We start from the raw sequence: 12733 nt of genomic DNA, 5'->3' as shown, positions 1-12733 counted from the left end.
AAAAAAAAAAAACTCTGGAGACAACAGGGAACACTCTTTAAGAAATCCTGGATAACCAATGCATGTGATGCCACAGAGATGATATATGTAGGAGAACACAAACTTTGATGAGTATCAACTAATAAGCTACTTGAGAGATTTGGATTCTGAATGTAAAGAAGTTTTAGGAATACCTTCCCTTTTATTTATTTTTTTTCCTTTTTTTTTTAAATTTTAAAATCTTTAATTCTTACATGCATTCCCAAACATGAACCCCCCTCCCACCTCCCTCCCCATAACATCTCTCTTCCCTTTTAATTTATGTAAAAGTGGTACATTTTTTAAAAAGTATTTAAATAAGTCATACAAAGCTATTTGGGTGAGCATACAGTAAAAATTAGAGTTGATAAAAAAGTATTGTAGTATCATGTAAGAATTGAATCACCAGTCTATGTCCGATGCAGGATACAGCATGCTTGGGGCTGGTGCACGGGGATGACCCAGAGGGATGTTGTGGGGAGGGAGGTGGGAGGGGGTTCATGTTTGGGAATGCATGTACACCCGTGGTGGATTCATGTCAATGTATGGCAAAACCAATACAGTATTGTAAAGTAAAATAAAGTAAAAATAAAAATTAAAAAAATAAAATAAAATGTTTCATTCAGTAAAAAAAAAAAGTATTGTAGTTTAATTTGATGCCATTTTACTCTCTCTGGGACACATAAAATGATGGTCTATCTCACAGTCATTCACACATTTTAGATCTGAAGAAATACGGTCGGTGTATTATCATTCATACATGTATAGTGTATTCTTCAGTGATGCCATGGAGGGTCAGAAAGCATCTATTGATTTTAAATCAGCCTAAATCCTAATTCACTGAAATGGGCACCACTTTGAAACCTATAATTAAGACTTTCAATTTGATGGATATCATTTGTGAACATGCCGGGTTTTCCCATCTATAGAATTTATTCTACGTTTACTCCCAAGAGAGAGCCTTAGGATAGGATGACGGTTAGAATAAGCAGAAAAAGCACCAGTGTATCACTGTAGTTATCAAGTAGTGTGATAACACAGCAAACAGTTTGCTAGAGAACCTGAGAGTTGACATATTGTATGTGCCTTGTGAGAAATTAATTCTCAGTGTCCACGTTTCCTCTAGTTAGGAATTACATAGGCTTCATTTGTTCCTCCTTTTCATCTTCTCTAGAGAAGAATGGCCTGTCTTTGAGGTCCTCCTGAGTCCCCCAAACCGAATATCAAATATACCACAAAGTTTTAAGCCAGACAATGCCATTCATGCAATTTGCCTTCCCAGCAGTGTGTGGCCACATGTGCTAGTAAGTGGCCAGTATCATTCTTATGGTTAATTCCAAGGCACAGAGGATGATAAGGTTTCTGTTGGCACCATATCTAATCTGCTAATACTGTCTGTTTTTGTAGGTGGTGTTCAGTGCCCAAACAGCAGTGCTCTGCAAGAGGTACGCAGCTGTAACGAGCATCCCTGCACTGTGTACCACTGGCAAACTGGACCCTGGGGCCAGTGTATCGAGGACACTTCAGTTTCATCCTTCAACACAACTGCAACTTGGAATGGGGAGGCCTCTTGCTCCGTTGGCATGCAGACAAGAAAAGTCATCTGTGTACGGGTCAATGTTGGTCAAGTGGGACCCAAAAAGTAAGGACTTGAAAACGACAGTAGTTAACTCCTGTGATCAACCATGTAGGGATGGGCCCAGGCTTCACTTGCTTCATGAAATGGAATGTTTGATGCTCATCATACCTGACCTCAGGAGTAAGACTTCTCTGTTTTGAAGGCAGCCACTGATAAAGTTATAACAGCTTGTACCTGGGATCCATAAATTCTGTAGAAATCTCTCCATGTGGTACCTACTTTCAGTGTTATAGTAGCACTTTCTGCTTTTATTGAGCTAGTGAGGCAGTGAAAGAAGTGCTCACTCTAGGCCTGGCTGATCAATAGTGACAGTATCCAAAGTCCTAGCCATGGAGGTCATCAATGACCTCCTGTGTACCCGTAGGCTGTGGAGGCTGCCCATCTAGTTGAATTGGGCAATAGTCTTCTATGATCTGCCTTTCATTTCCCTTGGAAGGTACTGTATCAAAAATGCTGAGGCCAAATGTACTACATCTTTTAATGGTTAAATGAATAAACCATTTACTCCCAAGGGAGAGCCTTAGGACAGGATGAGGGTTAGAATAAGCAGAAAAAGCACCAGTGTCTCACTGTAGTTAACAAGTAGTGTGATAACAGAGCAAACAGTTTGCTAGAGAACCTGAGAGTTGACATATTGTATGTGCCTTGTGAGAAATTTAAAAAAAAATAAAAACACATCAGCATAAACTGGGCTAACCATTTCTTGGAGAAAATTAATAAATCGGTTATAAAAATATATGCAAAGAGGGAGAAAACTCTTATCATTTGTGATTTAGACAGCATCCATCTTTCAAAGTTCGTATCACCTTAGCCATGTGAAACATGAAAAGTAAAACCCATCAGTTTTTCACTGGTAGAAAAATGGCTTATTTTCAGTGGTATAAAAATTTCTGAAAACTTGGTTGAGTACTTAGGTTTTGTGAGTGGTCTTAAACATACTGCTTAAGTCAGATTCTGGCTTCAGTTTTCAAAAAATATTTGCAGAAATTTAATGCAAACAAAAAGTAGTAATGTAAGCACTCAATGAATCTTAGAAATTATTTTCTCTTGGAAAATTGAAAATACTTCTTAGTGTTTCAGAGAAATGATAATAATGTAACTGATATATGACAAACTCCAGGGGACAAATAAGAATTTCATGATGACTTGTTTTTTTCTAATGGCCAGAGTTCTGGACTTTAGCAATATTTTGCCCCATCATTTAGTTAGAAATTAGGAAACATGCAAAACTGATGGATTTGCTTTTCATGTTTCACATGGCTAAGATGATACGAACTTTAAAAGATGGATGCTGTCTAAATCAGCAATGATAAGAGTTTTCTTCCTCTTTGCATGTATTTTTGCAACTGATTTGTTAATTTTCTCCAACAAATGATTCGCCCAGTTATGCTGATATGTTTTTTTTTGTTTGTTTCTCACAAGGCACATACAATATGTCAACTCTGGGTTCTCTAGCAAACAATTATGTAGTTAGAAAATATATGCCAAAAGATTTGAATAAATTGAGAAACTATTCCATATGTTTCATAGGTAGCCCCAAACCAATATTTCAGTAAAAATGATGCTAAATTTGTGATGAGTGTAACAAAGGATATTTACGTGCAGTATATTAAAAGTCAATAGCAGTAACAGCAGAAGCAGAAGTCCCAAGTGCTTAGGGATTGTGGGACTTGCTGGGACAAGCAAAGAGGCAGAAATATTTGCTGCAGGGAGTTATCACCTGACCAGCTTGTCATGGTTCAGATTGGAGGGTTATTGTTCTGAGCTTCTACTGGTAAGCTCACTCTGGTCCTCTTTTGCAGTTTCATTTACCTTTTAGATGTTACTGTCATATTTTCCTCCCTTATGCAAACTACAGAGTGTTTTCCTCAGCAGTGGATGTACATGCACGCAAGCCTATGTGTGGTAAAGCCTGGTGGATTAATGTCATTAAACCATTCAATAGAAAGGATATCCTGAAGCCCCATGTCAGAGCACCACAATAATCCATTAAAAATGTGCTTTACCCTTGCTGCCTTTATTCAATGACCTGGATACAAGTATAGATTTGTTAAATCAAATGAGTTTCCTTTGCCCTAAAAGTTCTAAAAAGTAAAGCAAATACTGTGAATTCCAAAGAAAATATTACTACCCTTATGCCTAAATATGCTAGGTTAAATTCAGTGACTGCTTTTCGGTACTAGACATTTGAAACAAAAATGCAAATAGAAACCTTGTTTTAAACTCCTCTTAATAAAACAGATTACTGTGCAATGGCAAAATCGATGTTATTGATCTTATCTATCCTCCGAGTAACAAACTTCAACTCCTATCGCATCTGTTTAATTTGACCTTGAATAAGATTTCGGGGAAAATCAATTCCTTGATTTAAACCACAAACACTAAATACAAACAGTACAAAGGAGAAAAGAAGCATGTTGACTGAACCAATTGCCTCACCAAAGGAAGTCTGAATTCATTTCATTGGATGTGATCTAGGCTGTATAATTTATATCGGTCTGTTCATTTAACAGCTTTGTTGTTGGTCATTTTGTTCTCCGAAGCTAACCAAATATCTTGCTGAGGAAATTTCTAAACTAAAATAGAATTTTTGAGGTTGTCAAAGATAGCATTGTAAATTCCATTGATTTATTTAGAGCTAAAATTTGAAAAGGATGTAATTGAGTAATGCTGTCCCATTGTTAGAGTTCTAAAATTACCTCATTGAGAAGGAATGCTTCCAATAATACTTACTAATAATTCCATAGTTTCAATAAGAATTAACAGGATGATTATATGTGAGGTTTTGCCATATAATGTTTCCTGGTTAAGAATGTAGGTTAACATAATTCTAGTGATTTATAATCTCAGTTATAACAAAACATTAACTTCTAATGATTCTTATCTAAATTTCTTTTCTGTTCATGACTTTGATTAGGCATAGCAGTTAGGAAAGTCCAAGCGTATATTCAACATAAACCAGAGAGAATATTTCATTTTGAAATGCTGAATCCAATGTATTTTTTAAAATCCACTTTCAAATAAAGCCTGCTGTTACGGAGTAAGCAAAAAAAAAAAAAATGTATCTGTATAGTTGAATAGAATATAATACTTATGGATGAGATAGGACACATAAATAAAAACATATCAAAAATGAAGTGTCAGCAGAGTGCTATATAGAAATTACGGGAAGGAGATTAATAATGTTGATTTATTCACTCATAGTTCAGTTCTGAAAACCTGATTAACTTACTTGTTGAAAGACAATTTATCTTGACGTACAAGAAATTTGACTTCTCCTATGGGGAGTATTTTTAAATCCCATTTTTCACTAATTTGCCAAGTTATTCCAGCAACAGTTATATTGGTTGATTCATTTCTTCACTGCCTCTTAACTTATTTGTCAGAGATGATATGATGCCACCTCAAAAGAAAATTCTTAGGAATCAGAACATTACTTTTAGTTACATGAATTATGTTATTATGTTTTGTTGTCCTTATATGCATCTTCTAGTATTGATAACATTTGATTGCTAATGATAGTAGAATCAGATTGTGAAGATGCAGAAAAGAATTGGGAAATTTAAAAATCATGTAATAAGTACACAATAAACAAAAGAGTATATTTAAAACTCATTCATCAGTTTCCTGAAATTCTTCTAGGAAGTGAAACCTTATAAAGTATAAGCATTTCAGTGTTTTGTCATTATTTTTCTCTCGTGTCCCTAATAATATATTTTATATTTTGATATTTTTAAAAAATTATAATTAAGCTAATTTTACTATAATTTATGTCAAAAACACAGTGTTTTGTTTTTCTTTAAATTACTTATTGACTCTTTTTATTTATATTCATTCACTCATTATAATTTATTAAAATACCTAAAATAAAATCCAGTAGATTAAAACTTGGAAGAAAATGGAAGAAAAAATAAGAATACAGTGAATGAAACCAGGAACAGAACAAAAATTGTTTATCTTAATTAGCTGTATACTTTATTATCTTATTACTTTTTTTATGACATTCATAGCTGTAAGTATAATATTGGTTTTTGAGCGTGTACTATGTATAGAATATGCCATTATAAATTTACTTTTTGCTAAACATATTTTGTAAAAATAAAGTACAGAGTAGCCTGGAAATTTATGATTGACAATAAGCCTATTTAGTTATACAAAGGTGTAGAATTGGTTCCTTATATTTGTAATTTGAACTTTCATAAATTTCTTATAAGGCATGTTAGAAAATGCAGTTTTATTAATAGATTGTTATAAATGGATAAAGAATAATTATTATATTTTCTCTTACATAGCACAATTACTATAAATAAATTTTCACTTCCTGCCTTGAGAAGCTTTACTGAGGTTCAGTTCAGAAGAATTATTTTAGTTGCATAGTTCTTGTCAAAAAATAAAATCCTGGAGGATGAATACTACAGATGTATGACTGTTTAGCAATTTTAGAAGTAAAAATTCTAAAGATATAAATTACCTGGTTCTGGGTTAGTACAGAGGTCTAGTAACCTCCCTTTGCTCTTCCTAGGTGTCCTGAAAGCCTTCGACCTGAAACGGTACGACCCTGTCTGCTTCCTTGCAGGAAGGACTGTATCGTGACACCATATAGCGACTGGACATCATGCCCTTCCTCCTGTAAAGAAGGTATGCCCTGCAGAGTTCTGAAGGCAGTTCACCCAGGATCCCTCTTCTAGGCCTCCAAGTTCCTCTGACTGAGCAATGTTTTGATTCTTACATGGGGCTGACTCTATGATCCTGGATTAGGATGAATGCCATGAAATTTGGATTACTTTCTAGAAAATAATACAGGTTTTAGAGTACCAAATAAATAAGTCAAGTGAGTTTTATGCCAAAACTGACTTAAATAATTGTGTGATAGAGATCTAAGTGAAAATATTCTAGATTTTATTATATTCATAGTGTTTCCTTAAGCATTGATTCTACAAGAATGTGTATTTCAAAAAGAATACAAAGTGATCTTCTGAGTACTACTGGTTTTCAACCTACTTAGCTGCAAGAAATAGCCATGGGACCGGATTCACTACAGATTCAATTATGTGACCCAAAGGATGGGAATAAAGGAAAGAGGGAAATGATCAAAGTGTAACTCTGCCAACACTTAACATACCATGAGGCATTTATAAGATGAGGATTTGTTCCCAGTTTGGTTTGGTTTTTTCTTGGTATAATCGTCCTGCAGTTTGTGGGTCGTCTGCTTGGCGGCTCTATAGTGGGGCTAATGGCAACCTCCTCCAAGAGGGCTTATGCCACGTGCATAAAGTCCTTTCTCATTGCCGCTAAGAAAGATGTCCTCATCCTCTAGGAGCCTGTACAGAAAGTGAGCACCTTTCTCTCAGTGTCATAGATGACCTTGTCTCCTGCTTTTTATTTTACTCTCCTGACAAATAGAGGTCGTTTATCTTCAGTTTCTTCTCTGCTTCTACTTATGCTTCTTGACTCTTACTATAGGGATTAATGTAAGAATCAACTTCTGGTTTAACAACTGCTTTAAATTACCAGAATATTTTTTTTAATCCTGAAGATATTACATAAGATTATAAACTTCATAATTAATTGTTTTTGCTGTGTGGTTATTTTATATAGTTCAATATGGGCTCCTTTTTATGCTTTTTCTATTTTAAATACCATTGATATATAAAATAAATCACAAAGTAATAGAAATTTTTTCTCTGTTATTTCATTTTTTAACATCTTATTTATCTGTTTATTTTTGGCCATGCCCAGTCTTCATTGCTGGGCTTTCTGTCATTGCTGCAAACAAGGGCTCCTTTTCTTTCCATGCTGGGACTTCTCATTGAGATGTCTTCTTTTCTTGTGGAGCACAGGTTTCAATAGTTGTGACATTCAGGCTCAGTTGCTCTGTGGCATGTGGGATCTTCCTGAACCAGGGATCAAACTCATGTCCAATGCTTTGGCAAGTAGGTTCTTTTTTTTTTTTAAATTGAAGGATAATCAGTTTACAACATTGTCTTGATTTCTGTCATACATCAACATGTATCGATCATAGATATACATATATCCCCTCCCTCTTGAACCTCCCTCCCACCTCCCACCCCATTCCACCCCCTTAGGTTGTCACAGAGCACCAGCTTGAGCTCCCTGTGTCATACAGCAAATTCCCACTGGCTATCTGTTTTACATACGGTAATGTATATGTTTCCATGCTACTCTCTCAATTCCTCTGGATTCTTAACCTCTGGATCAAAAGTCTTTTAAGGCATTTTAAAGGCTTTGGGACAAAAAGAGTTATCATTAACTCTTCAAAAATGTTAATGACTTTAATTTTATTGCTATAGTAATATCTTTGTCATTTTTATTCAGATTTTCTTCTTTTATCCCCTTACTTTATTTTTTTAAATTTATTTTTGATTGATGGATATTTGCTTAACTATTGCATTGGTTTCTACCAAACATCAACATTAATCAGCCATAGGTTTACCCATGTCCCTTCCCACTTAAACATCCCTCCCACCTCCTTCCCCATCCCACCCCCTAGGGTGTTTTCCCCTGAGTCATACAGCAAGTTTCCATTTGCTATCTATTTCACATATGATAATGTACGTTTCCATGTTACTTTCTCCATACCTCTCACCCTCTTCTACCTACCCAACCTTGTCCATAAGTCTGTTGTCAGTGTCTGTGTCTCCATTGATGCTTTTGAAATAGGTACATCAGTACCAACTTTCTAGAGTCCATATATATGCATTAGTATATGATAATTGTTTTTCTGAGTTACTTCACTCTGTGTAATAGGTTCTACGTTCATCCACCTCATTAGAACTGACTCGGTCTCCTTACTTTCTTAAAAACTAAATAGCATATGATATCCTTTAGTTTGGTCACAATCAGCAATAGAGTTGTAGTTTCTCATAGATTGATATTTCTGTGATAATTGTTGGTTATTCATCATTACCATGAAAAAGGTTGTTTATTACATGAAATTTATGTGCTTGAAAATTTTATTCTGGATATTTTTATACTTAATATTTTATATTGATGTAAGCCATTTACTAATAATTCCAAAACATGCAGTTACATTGGTAGTACCATGGTTAATAACCTCACAGAACTTTAACATTTGTAAGGAAAATTTTTGAAAGTAGAAAAAAACTTTGCCTCTTCTTTATATTGGACATTTTTCCATTTTGCATAAAATATTTTGAAATAACAATTCTCTTGGTCTTAAGTGTTTTAAAGAAATAAAGTAGGGGCTTCCCTGATGGTCAAGTGGTTAAGACTGTGTTTCCACTGAGAGGGCATAGGTTGGTCAGGGAACTAAAATCCTATATGCTCTGTGGTATAGCTAAAAAAAAAAAAAAAGCCTGGTGTGATTATATTAAAAAAATTTTAAGAAATAAGCCAGAAATATTCCATTAAATTGATGCTAGACTAGCCCTCCTAAAAATAAGGAATCAGATAAATATCTCTTATTTCATTATACCTTCATTTGAAAGTAATTTGGGATATTGAAATGTGTCCAAGAATTAGGTAATAGTTTAGTAGCCTATGAATTGGTTATTTTATTATGCATTATCTGTGTCTGGAAAAGGAAGAAAATAGATATAACTTGTTAAAAACCTATAATTGGAAATTAAATAACATGATTTTTAATTCGATCTCTGCTGGTACTTTTTATAGCACTAAAGCTGTTTTACTCTTTTCTGACCATTTATAAAATATAAAAAAATTTGTATGACAAAGTGTAATAACTTATATAAGGCACTTAAAAATTTTACAGATGAGGGAACAAATAAATTGTAAATACTCTGCATGTATTAATTAAATTAATACTCATCTGTACTATATGTATAAATACATATTGCATTTCTACTTTATTATTACTGTATTTAGCTAACACTTTGATGGCCCTACAGAGAAAAGCTTCAAAGAAGCTTTTGATCGCATTTAAAATATAGAACTATTCTATATAGATCAGATAATGTAAGACTTAGTGACTCACTAACAAGATTTAGTGTAAAGCAGAAAGAGTTCTAGGGAAGAAACAGGGAAATCCACTGTGGGAGCAAATATCAGGGGAAATCTTGCTGAAAAGAAGGGAGAAGAGACCTTTTTGAAAGAGAGAATGCATAAAAGAACCCCAGGTGATCAAAAGCATCAGGAAAAGTCTTAGTAACCATGAAAAAGATGGACCATTCAAAAGAAAGTGGGATCCAACCCACTGGAGCTTGGAATGTCTGGGGGAAAGTCAGAATATGAAGTTGGAAAATTGAGGCCGGTTATAGAAAATTGAATTAGACTTAGGTGGCGCTAGTGGTAAAGAACCTTCCAACCAATGGAGGAGATATAAGAGATGCCAGTTCCATCCTTGGGTTGGGAAGATCCCCTGAAGGAAATCATAACCCACTCCAGTATGCTTGCCTGGGAAACCCCATGGACAGAGAAGCCTGGTGGGCTACAGTCTATAGGGTTGCAGAGTTAGACATGACTGAAACAACTGAGCCTGCATGCATAGCAGGACACAATTTCTAGTTTTCGATTGAACATAAAAATGAGTAGTGAGTTTCATGATGTGTGTGTATGTGTGTGTGTGTATGTATGTATATATACACACACATATGTATGCATCAGTAAACAGGGAAACCAATTTTCCTATCAGAAAGCTTATTTTCTGGTAGTATGAGACAGAAAGCAGTGGACACCACCCTTATGGCAGAAAGTGAAGAGGAACTAAAAAGCCTCTTGATGAAAGTGAAAGTGGAGAGTGAAAAAGTTGGCTTAAAACTCAACATTCAGAAATTTAAGATCATGGCATCTGGCCCCATCACTTCATGGGAAATAGATGGAAAAATAGTGGAAATGGTGGCAGACTTTATTTTGGAGGGGCTCCAAAATCACTGCAGATGGTGATTGCAGCCATGAAATTAAAAGACGCTTACTCCTTGGAAGAAAAGTTATGACCAACCTAGATAACATATTCAAAAGCAGAGACATTACTTTGCCAATAAAGGTCCGTCTAGTCAAGGCTATGGTTTTTTCTGTGGTCATGTATGGATGTGAGAGTTGGACTGTGAAGAAAGCTGAGCACCGAAGAATTGATGTTTTTAAACTGTGGTGTTGGAGAAGACTCTTGAGAGTCCCTTGGACTGCAAGGAGATCCAACCAGTCCATTCTAAAGGAGATCAGTCCTGGGTGTTCTTTGGAAGGACTGATGCTAAAGCTGAAACTCCAGTACTTTGGCCACCTCATGCGAAGAGTTGACTCCTTGGAAAAGACTCCGATGCTGGGAGGGATTAGGGGCCGGAGGAGAAGGGGACGACCGAGGATGAGATGGCTGGATGGCATCACTGACTCGATGGATGTGGTTCTGAGTGTACTCCGGGAGTTGGTGATGGACAGGGAGGCCTGGCGTGCTGTGATTCATGGGGTCGCAAAGAGTCGGACACGACTGAGCGACTGAACTGAACTGAACTGAACTGATGAGACAGAAAAGGCATTTAATGATCGTTCTAATGTCTTGATGCTTGTGAAGGATCAAGTGAAGTATGCAGGGTAGGTAAGAAAAAAGATGTGAGATCATTTTGAAGAATGCAAAAGTGGCCGAGTAACATGTAATAGAATTTGTAATAGGCAATACGGAATAGCCATGTAGTCGTTCATCTTAAAATGAGTTGCTCAACACAGTTGCCACTGTTTCTTCAGCCATGTTCAGCTGCCTGAATGAAGGCAAGGTGTAGGAAAATAATTAGCATCGATTAAGGTCGGGGCTCTTCTAGAAGAGCACAAGAAAGGGAAGAGTGGAACAGAAAGTCAAGAGTGTTTCCAATGGAATACTTTTAACAATAATGGACACACGACTGAAGTGACTTAGCAGCAGCAGCAGCAGCAGCATGGAATCTAAGGTGGTTTGGGATGGAAGTGAGGTCATGAAGGGGATGATATAGAGAAAAAATTGATTGGGAGAATGGATTGGCAACCTTTAGAAGTAAGTGCAAAGCATTTTAGTAAAATTAGCGTTTACTTTTAGTATAGTAGGTAAAGTGGTAGGTTAGGTGGAATGACCAGAAATTAAGGTGTTTAAAAATGAGAATGTACAAATATTGATGAAGATGTCATCAGGGGATGACAGAAGAGCTAGTAATTGATGCAAGATGCACAAAAAAAGTCACTGGAGCTGAGGAGGTACAACATTCAGAGCCTCCAGTGCCTTGAATAGAAGAACTGTGTGGATGCCCAAACCAACAGAGTGGTGGCAGGGGTAGGAAGAGAAAGGATTACAGTGAGGGATATTTGAAAACCATTACGTAATGAAATGTTAGTTGATGACTGCCACAGAGTAAATAGATGATGGTAAAGTTAATGACAGGAGCTTCAGAGGAGTTAGATATTATTGAATTAGTTAGTATCACCCACTTAATGAACCTGAACTTGACCAAACTCCAGGAGACAGGGTTAGACAAAGGAGCCTGATGTGCTATCCAGTCCATGGGATCGCAAAGAGTTGAACATGACTTTGCGACTAAACTACAATGGCGTTAAAGCGAGGAGAAAAGACTGGGAAATGGCTAGGTAGAAACTGCCTCCACTGGCAAAGAATGTGGAGGGAAATTTCTAAGAAAAGATTGAAGCTGATAGACAACGTGCTCCTTTGGATTGTTGTTGTTCATTAGCTCAGTCATGTCCAACTCTTTGCACCCTCATAGACTGAAGCATGCCAGGCTTTCCTGTCCTCCACTATTTCAAAGAGTTTGTTCAAACTCATGTCTATTGAGTCGATGATGCCATCCAACCATTTCATCCTCTGTCATCCCCTTCTCCGCCTGCCTTCAATCTTTTCTAGCATCAGGGTCTTTTCCAGTGAGTCAGCTCTTCACATCAGGTGGCCAAAGTATTGGAGCTTCAGCTTCAGCATGAGTCCTTCATAGGAATGACTGGTTGGATCTCCTTGTAGTTCAGCAGACTCTCAAGAGTCTTCTCCAGCACTACAGTTTGAAAGAATCAGTTTTCAGTGCTCAGCCATTTTTATTGTCCAGCTCTTAGATCCATATATGACTGCTGGAAAAAACATAATTTTGACTATATGGACCTTTGTCGGCAAAGTAA

General features: G+C 36.3%; 1 protein-coding gene across 1 annotated transcript in view; it reads left to right on the top strand.

Annotated features, from left to right (window-relative positions):
- Nucleotides 1-12733, top strand: part of THSD7A (thrombospondin type 1 domain containing 7A) — a 484905-nt gene that overhangs the window by 388209 nt on the left and 83963 nt on the right. Inside the window, exons 8-9 of the mRNA XM_015095205.4 lie at nt 1426-1660; nt 6180-6295. Of these exons, the coding sequence (XP_014950691.3) occupies nt 1426-1660; nt 6180-6295 (351 nt within the window). The remainder of the gene's footprint in view (nt 1-1425; nt 1661-6179; nt 6296-12733) is intronic.

Source organism: Ovis aries, chromosome 4 (assembly GCF_016772045.2).
Source record: "Ovis aries strain OAR_USU_Benz2616 breed Rambouillet chromosome 4, ARS-UI_Ramb_v3.0, whole genome shotgun sequence".
Lineage (NCBI taxonomy): Eukaryota > Metazoa > Chordata > Mammalia > Artiodactyla > Bovidae > Ovis > Ovis aries.
Note: the sequence above shows the minus strand (reverse complement) of the source record. Positions and strands in the feature narration are given on the sequence as shown.